At 40.2% G+C, this 19,620-nt stretch overlaps 2 protein-coding genes across 2 annotated transcripts in view; one reads left to right on the top strand and one right to left on the bottom strand.

The window, feature by feature from the left end:
• LOC144676739 (protein canopy homolog 1-like) overlaps positions 1–2,839 on the top strand; it is a 108,902-nt gene extending 106,063 nt beyond the window's left edge. The window contains exon 5 of the mRNA XM_078537071.1: positions 1,695–2,839. Within this exon, the coding sequence (XP_078393197.1) occupies positions 1,695–1,738 (44 nt within the window). The 3' untranslated portion in view covers positions 1,739–2,839. The remainder of the gene's footprint in view (positions 1–1,694) is intronic.
• An 8,324-nt stretch (positions 2,840–11,163) lies between these two features.
• en2a (engrailed homeobox 2a) lies at positions 11,164–15,480 on the bottom strand. Its single transcript, XM_078534616.1, has 2 exons — positions 14,737–15,480; positions 11,164–11,917 (listed from the first exon to the last, which is right to left on the bottom strand). Exons 1-2 carry the CDS (start codon positions 15,254–15,256, stop codon positions 11,601–11,603), a joined length of 837 nt encoding a protein of 278 aa, XP_078390742.1. The 5' UTR covers positions 15,257–15,480; the 3' UTR covers positions 11,164–11,600.
• Between the last annotated feature and the right edge of the window lie 4,140 nt (positions 15,481–19,620).

Raw genomic sequence — 19,620 nt, 5'->3', positions numbered from 1 at the left:
CACTGTTTGTAACTGGTTCCCATTAGTATTCAGAAAAGCTGCCTACTGAAAATCCCCTTAGCTGAAATGAGATTCTTTAGGGAATAAGAGGCTAAAATCTCAATTTTCTTTTGATTAGAGCCCATTGTTAATAACTAATATTTTTTCCATCCACGGTGCTGGTAATGAAAAGGTGATGTATTGTAATGTTCAATTCAAAATAGTTAAAAGCTGCAAACCTGTAATTTCAACAGTGTTTTACTTGATGTGTGTTAGTGCTTCTGTGACAATGGCTTGTTTTTTCTAGTTCTGGAAGATGTTTCTCAACTGTCTCACTAGTGCTACTGTTTTATTTCAAACTATGGTTATATCACCTATATTAGCTTTAAAATTTAGTAGTGTATTTTGCCACTTAATTTTGACTGAAGATCCAGATCAACTCAGCACAGTCAACAACAATAAACTTAGACAAAATAATACAGTTTGGGAGGATTGAGCTCTCCTGCCAAATACCTTTTATTGCTCGTATATTATTAGAGTTTCTAATTAAATTTGTACAAGTGAGGGGGGAAAATTGATATATATTTTTCAACCGACTACAGTGGCCCCAAAAAAAGGTACAGGTGCCATTGAGGATGAAGAATAATTCTCTTTTTGTAGTTCAGAATCCCAAAAATTGAATTTTCAAGCTGTTTATCTCAGAGATTAATTTTATATTAATTAGTAACATAATAGGTAAATTTAAATAGGTTTCTATATAGTATCTGATAAGATCTTCCATTCACAAAAATCAATCTTTTGTGCCAGCCTTGTATCTGTTTCTGTAAATGTTACTATTTGGTAAACCTTAAGTTTATTTTGTGCCTTACATGTTTAACAAGTTCGTAAACAATTATAGCAGACTGCAATATCCTTTCATAGCCTGCATAGATGGAGCTGTACCTTATTTTCAAAAAAATATATTTTGAACTCCCAGCAGATGTGCACCGATGTAATTTTAAATTACGTCCACAGATTTGGGAATATTTGGTACAGTTTAAAAAGTCTTTGAATGAAAACTACTGCTTTGATTGCCCAACATAGTTTATATAAAAAGAAAATCTGGCGTACAGAGCTTTGCTGTGAGTCTTTACTGCGAGTAAAGTAAATATGTAGGAGTTCTAGTTAGATTTGCGATCTTTGGATATTTTGAATCCCCTTTTAAGGTATAGAATAGGTACTGGATAGGAAGGTCTATTTGCATCATTATAATATGTTAACTATTAGTGAATTATTTTTTTCAATTATACCAACAGATGTAGAATTTTGGAATTGTTGTAACAGGTGGTTGGAAGTATTTGTTCCTCTGTTTTCAGTGTAGCTATTTGTATGAACTGTTTCCTCTGGCTTACTCAGCTTATCTTGAGAAAGCTTCCCCGGGTTCAAAATATAATTTTAAACATGTATGTGATGCAGAAAAATAATCAAAAAATTGGCTTCTCAATGCAAAACATTTTTTGAGCTATAATGAAATATTTGCCCTTTATGCGCAAGTTGAAGATGTGTTTCTTTCATTATCCTTTCTAGTAGTATGTTCCTTTTAAATATTGTTCAAATCAACTTAACCTGGTACAATAGTTTAGCTATTAAAAATATCACTAGTTATTAGAATATTCATGAACTACTATCAAAAACAAGAACTACAAACATTTATTTATTTATTTTCTCCCAACCAGAGATGTGTGATCCATCCAGACAAACTCTTCACTCTGATCTATAATCCTGCAAGGAACTGGTGCATATCAAGTTGGAATGGTAGAATTATAAAGGACTGCATCAACAGCTGGCAAATTTACACTGGACCAGGACTGCTGATCTGAATTTGTTGTCACCTCTTCAAGAACATTAATTTGGATATTTTCATTATGGCTGTATCTTAAGATCATTCTTGATCTGTTCTACTATTTTCATATTACCCACAATTTATCAGAGATTTTATAATCGAGTCATCTGGATTAAATTGATATCTACCACCTGAAAGATTTTTTAGCTTAACGTGAGAACCAGAAAATAACACTTGCTGTTTTTTTCCCTCTTTTTGTTCAAATTAAGTCAGCAATGATTTTTTTCTAGGTTTATTTTCAATTTTATAATCTATACTTGCAAATAAAATTATTCTAAATTGATGGATTTTTTTCATTTTATGTTAATTATTGGGATTTAATTTTTCCTTGCAGAGCATAAATTCAACAAAAAAAATTAGTCAACTAATCTCCAACTACCCCCAAAATTGAACTTTTATGTTATCTTCAGATTGTTCTACAAACTTTTAAACTGGGTATGAAGTTCCCTTTCCCTTCGCAACTTGTCTATTTGATATTCCTGCCCAAAATTAAAGAATTCTGTTGAGCCACATCCCACTGTGCAGAAGCCCTTTTTATCTGCACAAAATATAAATTTTCATTTTTCAATTAAAAATTCCTCATTGTCTTAGCTCCAGTTTTATTTTAATTTGTAATCATTTGTAAACATTTTTGTGATACCAGGCTGAATCTAATTAAAATCTGCAATGTGTTTATAATCCACTTAGCACAAAATTATTTTTAAAGTCTCAGAACATTTGATTGTGGTTTATTCCAACATGTATTTTTTTCGTGGTATATAACGATCTGCACTCTTTCAATTTCTGGTGCTTTTAAACTTTTCTTCAATTATTGTTAATTGTTGATGAGGCCGTTTGTACTGCTGATTTTGAAACATTACATGTTTTACTAGAAAACTTTCCCTCAAATTTGATTTGTTTTCAATGAAGCGCACATCTTTAGCGGGCACGATTTTTTTAATGCACTGTTCAGTGAATTAGAATAAAAGGAAGACAATGTGCAAGTGTCAGCAAATGTGTTTTTATGTTCAAATCGATGACTTTTTAGCGGCTCTACAAGTAAATTTCATTGTCACGTAGTGAAACCAAAGACCCCTTAAAACATGAAGCTGCTGTCATTGGCTCCATAATTGTTTCTTTATAATGCTGAAATTGACACAATCTGTGGTCATGAGGTCAAAGTCTTAGAGAATGTCCAGTTTAAACAGGAACTTTCGAATTTTGAAACCACTGGAGAAGCTGAAAACTGATAAACGGTCTGTTTAGCTGGTTCCAGCTGACGACCTAAGTAAGTAACTTTATTATGCAGATACTATGAAACATTTTTCTCTTTTCTGATAAAAGCACCGAAGTATTAATCTTTGCCTACCCCGTTTACATTTCGAATTGTACACGGCTCCATTAGTAGTGTGAAGGTCCTCTAGTGTTGTTTTTGCGGAGAGCGCATACTTGTAATTCAATGCAGAGTCCTGCTGGGAAATGTAAACTCGTGGGAATTTTGCTCATGATGTCCCTTTTAAACGCGTATTTGACCACTAGTTTTTTTTTTGCAAACGAACTTTGTGAGGACAAGAACTACTCGTTTGTGATCATTCTGAATTAAGCACCGAGGGTTTCTAGTTTAAACAACCTCCACTCGTGCTTTTGGGACGACTTTGGGGTCAGACTGACCAAAGTCCAAGAACACCTCCATTTTCGACATATTTGGACAGTGATGGGGAATTAAATATTTGTGGTGACGTTTGCGTTCATTGTGGATAGATTTCTTTTTTTTCGACTTGAAAACTGAATTCTCAGCCCGTGCTACTGGCAAAAACCTGTTCCAAATATATCTTAAATGTCTTTTGATGGATAATGGTTTGCAAGTTTCGAGCAGAGGGTTTTTGTGTTAAACAGCTCCTTATAACAAGATTGCTGTTACAAGTTCTCGAGAAATGAATATCCTGAAAATGCATATTTTATACCATACGAATTGATTTCTATATTAGAAATAAATTGGCTCCTTAGGCTATAACTTATATTTTAGTCTAACTATGGGCTACTCTTTCTCCGCTCCCCAGCCAAGACACTCAAATGCTCTTAGCCACTTTTCTCCGCTTTCTGGATGTATTTGGAATAATGATGCCGATGATTATATTTCTCTGTCCACACTGACCATAGCGACTGCTATATTAAAACCGCCATTATCCATTCTACCAATCAACAGGATCAATAGTCTGCAAAGCCCCGATGTAAAACTGGTGGAATGGACTCAGTTTGCCATCTGCAAACTAGATGGATAAATGCTCATTTCCTTCTGCTCGTATACGCCTTGGCAGGGGAGCTTAGCAAGGTCAGTGACACAGCTGCTAAGGCTTTTGGTGGAAAAGAGGGAGTATCTTTCTTTAGACTGGCCTGGTCTGTATGAAGGACCATTTTGTAAAATTACCTAAATTCAATATCATTGAACCAGGAGGTCCACCTCAATCAGAACTGCAGCAAAGTGGTTCTCTACAGTCTGACAAAGTTCAGCCTCTGAGCTGCAGCATTAACTTGTATTCTAACAAGATTAAAATATATTTGTCCTGGGGATTAGCATACTTAAATCCCCCTTCCCCTTTTTGGTGGTGGCAGTTCTTTGATCTGTGTTGCATGGCAAGAGTCTGGCTTGGTCCTGGCCATCCGAGTGCCAAGTGTGAAATCGGCCTGATGTCATCCCTATTCTTCACTTTTACATCTTTCACCAGTTTAATTATATTTCCGCCACAAAAGACTGGCGCTTCATTGCATATTCAAGTTGGACGAGGAAGCATTAAAAAGTATGGGTGAAATAACTGTGGGGGAGGGGATCGCTTTTGTGTTGAAGACAGCTAGTAAAACCCAAAAAATACTCTGCTGCAATTTATTTTCTCTTTCTCACCCCCGGCTCCGATACACTTTACTCCTAATGCATCATCTTCTCTAAGTGTGAGATGCCTTAAACTAGAGAATATTTAAGACGGCCCATTTTGGTTCTTGCCCAAAACATTTTCTACCCACCGCCATTTGCAATACTTGATTGTAAAGTCACTGGAGATAATCCATTTTAGTTCATCGCCGCAGGTTTTGATTGGTTAAAATGGGTTTGATAGGAAAATGTCACGTCGATAGTTTGACGAGATGCTCTGAGAGTTTGAGAGTTTTATTCAGAGGCGCGGGGATGAACTGGGACAGAGAGGAAACGAACCACCTGCAGTTGTGGCAGGAGCTTTGACCTTCACCCCAGTCTCCTGGCCACTGACTCCATTCACAGTGTCTGAGAGGCGCAGTTGCTCCCCACTTGTACAGGACCAGGCTCATCAAGGCAGTGACCATTGGGCGTTACTTCCACATACAAGCTAAGCAAGAATAGAAATGCAGATTACTTCTTTAGCATTTGATACCAGGTCAATGCTGGGAAATGCTCTGCTCTGACAGCTTCTTTTGTCTGAGATTTTCTGTAACGTTTCCCAGTCTCTGTATTTAGTACAGACAGGTAGAAACGAATGGAGCTTAATGACGTTTAGAGAGGAAATAGAAGTACTCACGTTTCGAAGGGCAAATGGCACCTTTTATTTTCCTGATTGTAACTACCCTGTGGTGTAGATAAAAAAATTCATATAACTAGGGCTTCCTGTTCCAGACCAAACAAAAGCCTGGAGAGGATGATGAAAGTTATTAGCCAAAACTTTGTAGAAACTCTTCGTCATATTCACAAGTATCATTTATGAAATAAAGTATACATTACAGACACTGCAACTCTTAAAATTCTTAATTTAAAACCGTTTAATCTGGAAAGTTGTTACGAATGTTTCAATAAAAAGGTTTGCAGAGATAAAGAGGGAAATTTGAAATGAGTGCAATTATATAAGTTAATAGCTTAAATATTAGATAATGCCTTGGATGATTTATATTTCAATTTAGTAAAATATGGAATATTTCAATGTTAATTATAAAGGTGAACAGTGAACCTTATTATTAACTCCTCCAAGAAACTTATTTCCCCTTCTCCCCCTTAACTGAAATTTCCAAATATTTGGAACCGAATCGCTACCGTTTTGCCCTTTCCCGACATATAAAACATGACATTTAAAAGCGTAACAAAGAAAAACAACCACATTCTTTATTTAACCCAGGCCAAAGATTTTCGAATAACGTGAATATCGGTATTAAAACAAGTGTTAAAACAGTTTTCCATATAATTCCCCAATTTAAAATAAAAGACATGGTTGCTTTACAGAAGGAATATTCTTCGGGCATTCAAGTGACCACCATCCGGCATAATCGCGTACTGATATTTTTCGGTCGCCATAATATTTACATGTATGGCAGCCGTCAGTACAATTCGTATCTTACCATCTTACACAAATTCTTTCAGGACTTAAATATTATCGGCGTTCAGCCTACTGGAAGGGAGTCCTGGATCTGTCCTGAATTGCACTTCACCTATTCTATTTAATTACTAGTTACGATCGTCATCGCCATAAATGTTCAAACTTTCAGCATGTTCTGTGAAACGCCCATTCGCTGAAGTACTGAGAATTAAACAGCGATAAGAAGTTTGAACGTGAACTGGGATGTGAAACGACATTTATTTTGCTAACAATGACATTCCGCGTCTGGGAAATTTTCTTTCATTATCATTCCTGGAATGTTTTCTAAATCTCAGCCGTACCCAAGAGTACAGAAAGAGCATTTGTACATTCTTGGGCACTTCAGCGGGTATGTTACTTCACACCTTTAAAAACATATAACCGAGGTCTCTTCACCTTTTTGCCCCTTCTGCGACTTGTTTACTGGGAAAAAAAATCCAATTAAGCTTTCCTTTTTTTGGATCTTCCGAATATCAGCCACAGTTAATAGTTCTCTTTTTCCGTATTTGAAAGCAGGCAATACTTTGGGGGGGGGGGGGGGGGAAGCCATTTTATTCGGAAATTAATTTTATGGTCGCTAAACCCGTTGGATAATTGGGCTATTATCTGCTAATGAATCATCAGAATGGTTTGGAAGTCTGGAAAAGATTGTGCAAAATTATGTGCCTTTACAATGCTTTGTCTTTTAAAATACTCTGGCGCTTAAATCGCAACTTTTTTTCCCCCTCTCCATTTGATGTGTTGTAGCTGCAATAGAGACCACAAAGTGCCAGAGATTTAGTGATCTGGTAGCAGAGAATTACCAAATTAGCAGCTGTTGCTCCTTCGTTCTCTAAACCCACAGACCAAACTTCTTCATTGTGCTCATGTACAGCAACTAATAGACGTTTTAGTTGTTGAAAGTAACCAAGACACTTAAGAGAGAAGCTTTTTATGACATTGTTAAACCCACACGCTCCCTAATGTTTCACTTGTCAGAGACTACCAGCCGTCATATTTAATCTATTTGGTTGACTAATGGCTAATCGACAGCTTGTCTGTACCTCGGTGAAATCAGGTAACGAAATAGAATCGCTTTTGTATTACAGTCGTGTGCTTCACAAACAATCGAGAAGAACAAAATAAGATTATTGATTATTTGAAATGCTATTGCGATGCTTCATCCATAAGTTTCTCTTTGGTTTACTTTACTGAATATTAATGACGTTAACCCCCACCCCCCAAAAGAAACCTCGAGAATCTTTCGCTTCATTCAGAACGATTAACATCGTCCAATGCTATCTCACAATATGATAGTATATATTTAAATTAGTAACAGTCCATAGAATTAGAGACATATTTACAGGATCATTGATTATAGGGTACGGATTCTGTACGAGAACAAATTAGCAATGAATCTGCTAAATAACCGTAAACGATCTGACTCCAACATTTACATTCACTTCTACTTGGCTTGTAATTCTCCTTGAACTCAAAACAAACCTAAGCACATTGCTGGTACAATTTTGGGTACACGTGGAAACTGGAGAGTTTTGAAAGTCAATTCTTCTCTCAGAATGTAATTTGCTAATCTTTCAAATTTCTGCAGTTAATTCATTTTAGCTTTGGGAAAGTTTGTAGCTCTTCGCCCACCTCCACGTGTTAAAGCTGCTACTGGATTCATTATTCCTAAAACGAAAATGTGACGAGAAGTCTCCGAATGATTTCCTCCATCAAGACAGTTAGGAATTGATGACAAAAATCGTCAGCAACATCCAAATTTTGGTCCCCCACAATTCCTACTTGTCAAAAGTTGGCAGCTGCTTAAGATTGTGCAAAGAAAATCTACTGATGTCTACTGGAATCATTTCCCCATGTCCTTTTAGAATTATTATTACAAGATTTCTTTTAGTGTAGATTGTCATCGAGCATTTGTGTTTTTTGGGGGGAAAATCATTTGAATTATCAGTCATTGTTAACATCTTTTTCCTAACTTTATTCAGTGTTGCATATAACACGAATCTTAATCAAATCGATTGAGTTCTTGTCTTTGTTTCCCATCGTATTTCTACGCATTTTAAAATCCTTTTTTTCATTTAAGAAAATATTTTGTTCTGTTTCCCCTCCATTTCCAACATTGTGGCTTTATTTTCCTATTGCAACCATGCAATGTCTTGGGAAACATAAATACAGAAAGTCGACACAATGCTAAAGTCCATTGTTAAACACAGGGCCTGTTTTGTATTGCAAGCATTACTTCATTTTAACCAAGATATTTAGCTGTGCGCCCCACAAATTCTTTTTTCTGAAACTTTGCCTGACTGGTAAAATGTTATAGAATACAAGCTTGAATCCTTTATGGACATTATAGGATTTATGAATAGATTCGTTGTCCTTGAATAACATTTTATATATGTTCACATATATACAATATACATTTTACTTGATACGTCAATACACAGTGTGACGCCAAAGTCGGTGTGTTAAACTTGTCACTTTATCTTTCTCCATGTTGTCGGTTATTTTGGGAGAGCTTGAATTATATATTTACGATGCTTATGAATATCTAAATACATTATATTGAATGTATGAGTCACCAAACTGTAATTACAACTAAACTATTTCCATTGGTAATAATTAAAGAACACGACGTTGTTGCATTAAAATACCCATCGTTCGTAAACTGCGTTATCTCATTTAATAAAAATGCTTCATTTTAAGAAAACAGTGTCCCGTTTGGCATTTATCGAAATACTGACATAATATACTCTCACTGAATTAGATTCACTTATAATGTTCCAGACTGTATTAGAAAGAAGCGAACAAATGGTTCATAATTCATGATTGTGCGTCAAGTTATTATTGCACGTTGCTATATTGTATGTTATAATCTGTAAGAAACCGGCAAAAACGAAGCCTAATTTCAATGGGATTGGATATAAAATGTAAAACCTTAAAACGCATGATCTTGCCTTTAAAGTGAGTCAATTTCTAATGAAAGCAGTGTTGAATTTTTTGCCGGTACTGTACTGGATCAATGGGCTTCCATTGTATCCACATTCAATTCTAAATGAAATATTACTGAATGCTATGCCTAGAAACGTACAGTTGTTTATTTATCCACACTCGGAACAAAACACTTGTACAGGACAAATTTGAATGAATGATATATAGATTATATATATAAAATTTCCATTGTTTCAAGTCTGGAATTATACAAATAATACCACACATACAATATTATAATTTAGAAAGAATGTATACAGATTGATTTGTTTTCTTTGATATCTAGTTGGCAAAGCATTCATACACGGTTTGCATTTCTACCTAATATATCTTGCAGTTCCTACTTCCCTATGAATACTTCCTATTCTAGGCACTTGCTGCTATTTTCTTTTCCCTTTTGTACAATTTTTATCCAGTGTCACTGTACTAACGCCGGCTCCACGGAATTTCCCAGCGTCCTGTTTGTATTCTATATACTACTTTAGCCGATGTCAGTAAACTAAAACAGAGAGGTGTAAAGTTGAAGTTCACGTGAAACATTTGAAAACATAATTCATGTTACCAGTTTTGCATTAATTACGAACAAAGTTAAGTTACACTCAACTTCCTAAGTTTAATGATAAAGGACATGTCTTTTTACAAGATTCGACACGCACACAGTTAGGACCTCTGCATCTTTGGATCAGAGTCTCCCTTTACTGCGCATTCTCTCACGTTCGGACCATTCTGCGACAAGCGTGTACCTCTTTTTCGAAACTTTAGATTGAGATTAAATGATCAGAAATTAAACCCACGTAATGTGTGCGGCACACATCCTTCAAGATTCAGCACATTTGAAAGGCATCGAGGAATACGGTAATGCTAGTTTTTGCAAAGCGAGTACGCTCTCTGTAGGTGTGAAAATTACAGCAAAACGTTCCACATTTAAAAAAAAATACGATCGGTTACAGAACCGTGGACAAAACCGCAGAAATTGTTTAAACGCGAAGCGTTGCTCACTTCGAAATTGAGGGCGGAGAATCGTCCAGTCTAGGTTACTGTTTCTATAACCCACTCTCAGTGTCTTTACACGGGAGAGCGCCGATACAGCAGCAGCCGGTTACAGATATTCTCGATGCTAGGGTTAGTCACCAGAAGCTGTAAAGTAAGTAGTGACGTTCGGGTGATTTGTGGTTTTATGCTGAATGGATTTTTTTTTTTAAAAAAAGCCCCCACACTCAATAACAACGCTACCGTAAAAAGAGGACCTAAAAATCCGTAAGTCAATTGGAGCACATCAGTTGTTTTTCAATTTTAAGTATGTGTCTCCCTTCAAGTTTATAAACAACCTGTACGCGGACTTCTGGTCATTTACATTTTGAATCAAGTTTTGTGAGTTGAACTTGACATTTTCAGACTTTCACTTCCCCACCTCTCCATCTACCACAGGAAGGCGCTCCAGAGGCGGAAGCGAGTCGTTGTGAATGTTGCTTTCCAGCCTCCCTTTTTTTACTTTATTTTTTTTTAAAATTAAAAAGTCTACATTTTTTTTAACCCTCTGTGTTTCAACGTTCCTTTTTAAGAGCTTCGTCGAACGCTTTCAAGCTCCCACCTCGTGAAAACATTCCAAATGTTTAACCACCCAAGATTTCAACTGGAACAAAGGTGGACACAGTTACATTGAAAGTTCTGCTGTTACAGGCGACGGGGCCAAGTATCTTTCACCAAGCTCAGAGAATGAACTTTACACACGATTAGAGAATAAAAAATAAAGCTCCCCCCCACCAACTCCCCACTGCAGAATTAACCGAACCACAACTAAGTCCCCCCACCCCCCCCCCACCGCCCCCAATTGAAAGGACTCCTTCCTCAGAAATGTAAGTGGTCTAAAAACTACTGCCATGAGACATTTGGAGGGTCTTTTGTCTCGCCATTCTATATATATATATATATAAAAAATCAATCCCAAAAAGCTGTAAACCTCGTAGTAGCATCAAACATTTGATATTTATTTAATTTAACATTTTTTTTCTGTAAAACAACAGCAGGAAATTCTTTGGACTTCAGCAGGTTGGTTTTAAAATTCACGCCAGACAGTTCACCGAGCGCCTGCAGCATCCAGTCGGCGCTTGGTAGAAAATGCGACCAAGAAATAAACATCCACGGCAAAAAAAAAACAAGAAAGTAGCTTCTGAAATCCCAGAAACAAAAGTCTCATCATATATTGAAATATTTCAGTTTTTTTTTACATCACCTTACCTGAATTATATACACAGAATATTGCGGAATAATATCTCATACAACTTCACTTTTGTTTAAAAACTATGCTGGTATCTTTTCTTTTTTTCTCTCCCTCAATACACTGGCCCTTATTTTAATTTATATTATTGCATTGTATTTTTCGCACTTCTGTTGTTAAATCTTTGCTATTCACTTTCTTCCTTGTGGTCCTTCCCCGTGCTGGAATGATTGTAAAGTCCTTGCGCCATTAAGTGGAGTGCCAGTGTGTTCTTTGATCCGCTAGCTTTCTTGATTTTGGCTCGCTTGTTCTGAAACCAGATTTTGATTTGGGATTCGTTGAGACTGAGTTCGTGAGCCAAGCTCTGCCGGCGCTGCTCGGTTAGGTAGCGGTTAGTCTGAAACTCTGCTTTCAGTCTCTGCAGCTGCTCGGCAGTGAACGCTGTTCTCGGTCGCTTGTCCTCTTTATTGAGACTCTTCTTCTTTGGTTTGCGGGACCTGGGACCTAGAGCCAAGAAAAAAAAAATCAAATCCAATATTTTAAAAATGTAGCAGATATTGCTTTTAAATAGCAAAAACTCAGAGGAAAACCTGTCGTTTTTGATTAAATAAACTGCTGTGTGGAAGAAACTGGGATACGAGTACAGGTGCCATCTTTTTGTCCTTCGTGCCATTTGCTTCCAAACACAATATATCAGAACTTTAAAAGGTAGCAGTATAGGCTTAAGCAATGATTTCTGCCCTACTTTATCTAGTCATCTTAGCCTGTAAATAGCTGTGACATTCAGCACCCCAATTGTAAATTTCAGAAATTAAATTATTCAGTAGCCTAGACCAGCGGGTTAGATTTTTGATGCAGGACTGCAGGAACTGACATTTTTGTGTGGTGTATAATATGATACAATTAATTGCAACATTGCAGCGTGATCTATAACCTCATCCAAATACAAACTGTGCGGTAAAGACATGTATCTCGCTGCAAATGAGCCCCACGAAGTCGGAGCAGCTCTAATCGCAGTTTCTCAAACTCATGCAGCTTGCAGCCCTACACTTCGGCTGAGGTTTTACTCGAGTCCTCGGGTTGACAAGCTTCCCTTTATGGGAGTGATATGCGAACTTGAAGGACTCCCCAGAAAATCAACATCTCCAGTCCGAGACTGAGCTCGACGAAGCTTTGTTACACAATTCGTGAAGTTTTCAGAAAAAGGACAATTGGCCAGCGTGGAACTCACAGCTTGTCGCTCTGTTTGGCTTGGAAGATGGAACATTTCGTGTGATGGTGGATGGTCAGTTCAAAAAAAAGAAAACTAAGTAGCCCTGGTGTGTTTATTATTAGGCTATGCGGGGTTGAAGTTCCTGTGAGGAATGTAACACAAGGCAGGACGGGTCCATAATCATTTACCAACTGTATTTAAAAAATGACATTAAAATGGAAGAAGAGAAACTTTAAAAAAAAAGTGAATTAATGAGAAGCCCATTGGCGCGTCAGAAATAAAAGAGTAAATACATTTGAAGAAACGTCAGGCAATGAGGGAAGGAGAGCCCTTCACTCCCTACCCGAACCTAGGCTCAGAAAGCAGCATCAAATGTTGGAAGAAACAAAATCTGAGCAAATGTTCGACTCGGCGGCTGGATGGACAATCAACGTTTGGACCTGGGAGACACGCAAGTTTCTCTCTACTTCCGAGGATGGTACACTTAAAAAATACGGCATGTGGGGAAAGGGGGGGCTGACACCTATTTATTGGTAAATTGTCACCGTTATTAGAAGCAGTAAATCTCTTGACTAGAATTGGAAGAAAGTGCGACCATTCCAGGGGGAAGTCGGCTGGTTTTGTGCGTTGCTTCTAAGCCGGTCACCGTGTTTTTAATACATTCCCGGCTCAGCTACCTCATCAAGTGTGCACCTAATACTCCACCAGAGACAACTGCACAGGACTGGATGGTCCAAATAAATGTCGCTAACATGTAAAACCAAATAGCTTAACAAACGTAGTTTTATTTACAGCAGACGAATTCTAAAATGGTCTGCATTTCAAAATCTCGCTTTGGTTAGGCTGTATTTTAAAATAAACTAAGGCTGTGATGAATTAAACATCTCACTGACTGCCCCTCCGGTACATAATCAATCCCCCCCCACCCCCCCAAATTAAAGGAACAGGGATATTTATATCGTCATAGAAAATGTCTATTATTTCCGGTGAAATTATTTAGTCGTGTGGTTGGACCGAGGGCTGAAGTTGGATTTTCTGTACGTTTAGAAATTTCAGAATCAGATTTCAAGGCAGCACGTTGAGGATTAATTTACTGCGAGTGATTTTTTTTAAAAAAAAATACTCATTACCAATTCCGTCCTCATGTATTCCCCCCTTGAAAGCTGCAAGTCTGAAGCCGATCTAGTTTAGCGAGGCCTACTTCCCTGACAAAAATATGCTAAATACTCGTCAACAAAGAGCTCCATCAGACATACAAGAGCGATGGAGCGCATCGGGAGCGTTTTTATATAGTAATCATTACCAGACAGATTTCTGGTTCGAAAGAAAAATTCCACCTTATTTTCAGCAAAGGAACTCCTAGTTACCGTCCATTTTAATCTCACAATGGATGGGGCTTTTTTTTTTCCCAAACAATAGGTCTTGTGATAATTTACCCAATAGGCGCTCTATTGAAAAATATTAACACCAAAACCGGCTCTGGGAAACAGTTTGAAGCGGCCACTTCACCGGGGGCCGATGCTTTCAGACAAGTGCTGTTGTTTGCAAAACCTCGCCAACTTGAAAATGTAACCTTTGGGTTTAGTGGGGAACAGCAAAGCCATTACAGAGTTGGACGTGACTCAAAAGTATGTCAAGTAGAGAGTGACGTCCAGTATCCTTTCCCCCCCTCCTCCCTTCCCAAAACAAAAAAAAAACAATCTCGAGTTTCGATATGACCATCCAGAAAGAATTTAATTTATTAATAACGAACTGAAGGGTTGAAGGGATCCCACGTGTGAGAGGGGGGGGTCTTTTGTTACTTTGCAAACCGCAACCCATTTAGAGAACAGCCCGCGACACATCTCAAAAGTTGGTGTTATAATTATTAACAATTTTGAGCAACTTTTCCTGTCATTGGTTGACTAACGCCGTCTCTGTAAAATATTATGTCACGTGGAAGACAATCTGAGGCATTAATTCAGTTTAAGTTTCTTTGCTTGCAAAACCAAATGAATAATCGTGTTCTTTTTCAGTCCATTTCTTAAAGTTTAAAACTAGCCTTGTGTTTTTTTTAAAACTGGGACATGACATAAAGAGTGGGTTTATTTGTGTGTGTGTGTTCTCTCACCTGAAGAAGGCCTGTCCGAGTATCTAGTGCAGTAAACCCAAGCAGGCCACAGCATGGGCTGGGACGCTGTGTTGCTGCTGCTCTGGGAGCTGTCGGAGTCCGAGCTCTGGGACTGGTCGGTGCTCTCGCTTTTCCTCAGCGCTCCTTCTGTCGCCACATCACGTTTCTTGGCCGGGGCAGAGGGGCTGGCTGGAGTCCCTCCTCCAACTCCACCGCCGCCGCCGCCACCACCACCACCTCCTCCTCCGCCTCCTCCTCCACCGGGCGGACTGCCTCCGCTCTGGCTGGACACCAGAGCCGAGGGGCTGACGTTCTCCCTCCCGGGAATGTGGCTTGGATCCCGGTGGCTCTCTTTCCTCTTGCCAAAGTCCGGCCGGAGGATGTTGTCGATGAAAAAGTTGGTGATCCGGTGGGGTAGCTGGTTGCCGGGCGCCTGGAGAAGAGGCATGATGGCCCGGTTCGACTCGTTGCTCGACTCCTGGTTGTCCACGCGGGCATCATTCTGATCATTTTCTTCCATAATGTGTGAAAGCTTCGGAACTCTGGCAACCCCCCACCCTCCCCCCTTTCTTTCCCCCCTCCCCACCACCACCACCACCACCACCACTTTTTGCCTTCGCCCGCTCACTGCGCAACGGTATCCAACTTGGTTTGAGGAGAGAGGGAGAGGGGAAGCAAAAGAAAACACACAAAATCTTGCTTTGTTAAAAAAAAAATCCCCCAACCTTCTTTTAAGTTGGTCCCAGCATCAATCTCTACGCCTTGAAGATCTCTCCCCCCACCCCCCCCACCCTCCCCAGTCTCAGTCCTTCTCTGTTGTGTTCTATGGACGAATATTCATACTTTCTCTTCCCCCAGCTCCAGTCATGTATCCATGGTTCACATTTATTCAGCAGCCTCCACTTTTTCTAGGCTGTTATCTCCCTCCTCCTCCTCCTCCTCCTCCCCTCCACTACAACCTGCCGAGCAGCCCTTCCACTAGTGCTGCAGCAGTAACAAGGAGAAAGCCTCTCTCTCTCTCTCTCTTAGACGCACACTGTCTCTCTCTCTCTCTCTCTCTGGTCGCTGGGAAAAAAATATTAAAGAGTAGCCGCCAACTGATCAGAAATACTTTCACTCTGCCGGATTTTTTGTTCTTTTTTTTTAATAGAGCCCATCACGTGACGCTGGTCCCCGGTATCCTGGACACGTGCCTCCGTCCAATAAACGGGAGGAGATTTCACCACATGACGATGACACTTTTGAGTCAATGACACACGGCAGTCCACCTCGGCATCTTCCCCCTTTTTACTTAAAGCTGCAGCGCTCCCCTCCAAGGCACAACCACACATTCACAGCGCAGAGGGGGGAAAGAGAGAGAGCGAGCAGGGAAGCCACCGCACTCGGCGCACTCCAGCACTCGAATCCACCAGTCCTTTCCGCCGCCAGTTCAATAGGACAGCAAAAAACAAAACAGAGACACATTTTACAATGCCATTGACACTGTACAAGAGAAATCTCTTCTTTTTCCCCTGCTCACCTACCCACAATCCTTCGCTCTGTTATAACAAATAATATTTGATTGGGTACAAACACAAAGAGGTGGGTGGGGGGGAGAGAGAGAGAAAATAGTTATTTCCCCTTTCCAATTGAAAGCCTCCTTAATTTCACCGCTGCTCCTCCAATCACTGCACTCACACTGGAATTTCAGCCTGAAATTGCACAGGTCTCTCTCTCGCTCTCTCTCCCCCCCCCCCACCCCCCACCAACCTCCTCCGCCCCCCCCCCCCACCCCCCACTCGGCTTGTTCTAAAAGCTTTTAGAAAGTCAGGGACAATCGCAAGTCTTTAAGGTAAGATGTTCCACAGTAACAAGGGGCTAGACCCAGGATACACTGCTTGGAAGGTGCTTGGAAAATAGCCACGAACATTTATCAAACGTCCCTGCTCTTTTTTTTAAGAAAAAATATATGTAAACTGATGTTAAACTCTTGTGATATTGATGCACATGATGATCGGCAGCGGGAAGGACAATAACAAAAGCCACACCGGACACAACTCCGCCAGGGTGTTTTTATATATATATATATATCGGATCTGGCGGGCCCGGTGCCTTATTTTGAAGCTGATCGGACCTTCAGGCCAATTTGAACTGGATATAATCGAGCGCTCTTCAGCTTTTGGTAAAATATCCTCTTCTACATCCCACCCCCCCACCCTCCCCGGTACTCCCACTTCCCTGTGAATCAGGGATTGGTTTCGCTTGGAAACCTCCAGAAGTTGCAGAGCAGAGGCCGAGATGGGGGGGAAAAAAATGGTCTTTATCGAGGCAGAAGCCGCCGCTTTGTTTTTCTTTACGATCTGACCTCGCTGCCTTCGTTTCGCGGTACATTTATAATGGGGATGTGGCGTGCCGCCATATGAAAGGGGGTGGGGAGAGGGAGCTGGTGGTTGTGGGGGGGTTGGGGGGGTAACGGGGACACGGGAAAAGATTGAACCGGAATCGGTCTTCAGCCTCAGGGATGCAATGCGACGGTCTAACTGATAGACAACTGGACGTGAATGTGGCAATGCCCAGTAGCATTAATGCAGCACCCTTCCCCCCACCGTCCCCCACCCCCCACCCCCCAGACCCCAGAGCACAAGCTCAGAGCGATGCCTGTGTAAAAAAAAAACACGCTGGAAGTGCCCATCCCTCTGTAACTTCGTCGGCTCCGAGAATAAATCGATAGTGTAACCGCGTCCCAGGGTATTTCTGCGAATGTTCAGCACCATCTACCTCCTAAAACACACAATACAGGATTTCATTCCCGTCTTTAAACTTCCAGAGATGGGTGGGGGCTGTGGATCCGCCAGAGTTTTGGCAGGAATCTTTAAGCGGCGAATGGCCCCGAGTTTGGTGTGTAAGTTCTCGCATTCTTTCTCGGGTGCGATGCTTTTGGTCAGGTTCCCCGTGCTCGGGGAACGCATGAAAGCCGATTAGAGCGACTCCACCAAAAGCCGTTTACATTCTGTGACTGCTCCAGCGCGCAAATACCCAGTTATTAAGCCCTTTAAAGTTGTCGCAAGGTGTTTCGCCATTAGGCATTTTCCTTGCGGGGGCTTCACTGGTTGAAACAAGTTATAATAGTTCCAATCGGGTTGTGTGTTAATTGAGTGCATTTAAAATGCCTCGCCTTTAGATGAGGTGTAATCTTTCAATGGCGATGAAGTGAGTTGTTGTGGGACTCCTTGCAGGGCGGCGAGGAGCCACCGAGAATCATTTTCAAGCATCGCTGCAGAACGGCTGGACAGCGTCTTGAGGCGCTATGCGAATGCAGTTTGTTTGCTTTTATATAAACAACAAATGAACTATGAACTTAAACAGTGGTCGCAGTGTCAGTGTGCTTCAATGCTGGTTTCTTCCACTCAGTTTTGCTGCCTAAATGAACAGTCTTGCTCTCTCCCACTCTCGCCAACAAACATTCGCTTCATGCATACATTCAGAGCAAACTTTATTTCTTTGTCCCCCCCCATCCCCCCACCATTCACCCGAGAGCTTGCGTTGACATTCTGTACGGTTGTACCTTTCTCTCTCTCTCTCTCTTTCTCCCCACCCTCCCCCACTGGTCTTATGGGACATCAAGAAAGTACGATTTCCCACCTTACAATAACCCTTTGGCGTGTTGCATTCAAAGAGTTCTCTTTCTTCGTCTGTTCCAAAGTTTTCGATTACATAATTAAAGATGCATGCTAAGTCAGGTATGTTGACAATCTAAAATAATTCACAATTTTCCGTATTGTTACCAATAGGACGTGAGTGAACCCTTAAGTTATATGTTTCTGACCATTTTGTTTTGCTTCAGGTACAGTTTCAAACATTTAAATGTCTAGATGTCTCTACTTAAATCTAAATAGCATCTACTCTAAAACGGCACCATAATGCACTGTGACTTGTTGCTGGAGTATATATTTGTTAAAATTGCCTCCCCCACCCACCTCCAGCCTCAGACATTCCATGCGTTTGCTAAAATCAACATTATAATTGTTATGGAAATAAGGCTGTACTTTTCCAGTGACCAGGCTGGGTAAAATGCTACATTTACTATGGTGTAAACAAATACAGAAAACACCCATTCATGTTGTATCGCAATGAGTCTGGTGTTTCTACTTATATTCTCACATAACACAACTAATCTCTTTTAAAATCATGGACTAAAACAGACAGGATAATCGGTGCAAAGCTAAAAGGGAACCAAACTTAATGAGTTCCTTGCTTGCCCAGAAGCCTCCAACAGATGCAATGTGAACTGAGATCATTTAATTTTGGTCATTTTGTCGTTAGGCATCCTTTCCGACACTACAACAGGGAGTGCACTTCAAAGGTACTTCGTAAAGCGGTTCGGGGAGTTCAGAGGTCGTGAAAGGCGCCACATAAATGCAAGTCTTCCTTCTCTTCCTTTGGGACCAAAGTTAGAGGCGATGGGAGTAATGAGTAGGGACCATTCTTAAATTGCGATGTGCCTTGTTAATCCTGAACTCCAAATCAGATCAAAAGACAATGGCAATACAAGGAGCCAGCGACTGTTTCAATCCTTGCCCTTTGCTCCTGCAGCCCCGCCGTACTCTGCCAGCAATAACGACATTCCCCTCGCTCCTTCCATTTCGACACAAACCGTGGCGACGCAAAAGAGCTCTAAAATTGCGCTCAAACCTGCGAACGCACATACACCATATCCTAATGCTGGTCGCGTCGACTTATTAAACAGAATAATTTCATCGGTTTCATAATGCTTAAAATTAACCCGCAGTTTTTTTTTAAAAAGCCCCATTTAAAATAATCCTGAATACAGATCGAGCGTGTTGATGAACTTTGCGTGAGTGAAAGTGTTATCTGCACGAGAGGACACCCTGAAACAATAAATCG

This window comes from Cetorhinus maximus, chromosome 3 (assembly GCF_964194155.1).
Source record: "Cetorhinus maximus chromosome 3, sCetMax3.hap1.1, whole genome shotgun sequence".
Classification (NCBI taxonomy): Eukaryota; Metazoa; Chordata; class Chondrichthyes; order Lamniformes; family Cetorhinidae; genus Cetorhinus; species Cetorhinus maximus.
Note: the sequence above shows the minus strand (reverse complement) of the source record. Positions and strands in the feature narration are given on the sequence as shown.

Bases quoted from the DNA above. Each gene is read 5' to 3' on its own strand.
- en2a (XM_078534616.1), bottom strand. From the start codon at position 15,256: ATGGAAGAAAATGATCAGAATGATGCCCGCGTGGACAACCAGGAGTCG. The intron at 11,918-14,736 runs GTGAGAGAACAC...TCTTGGCTCTAG, and splicing joins CTCGGACAGGCCTTCTTCAG to GTCCCAGGTCCCGCAAACCA.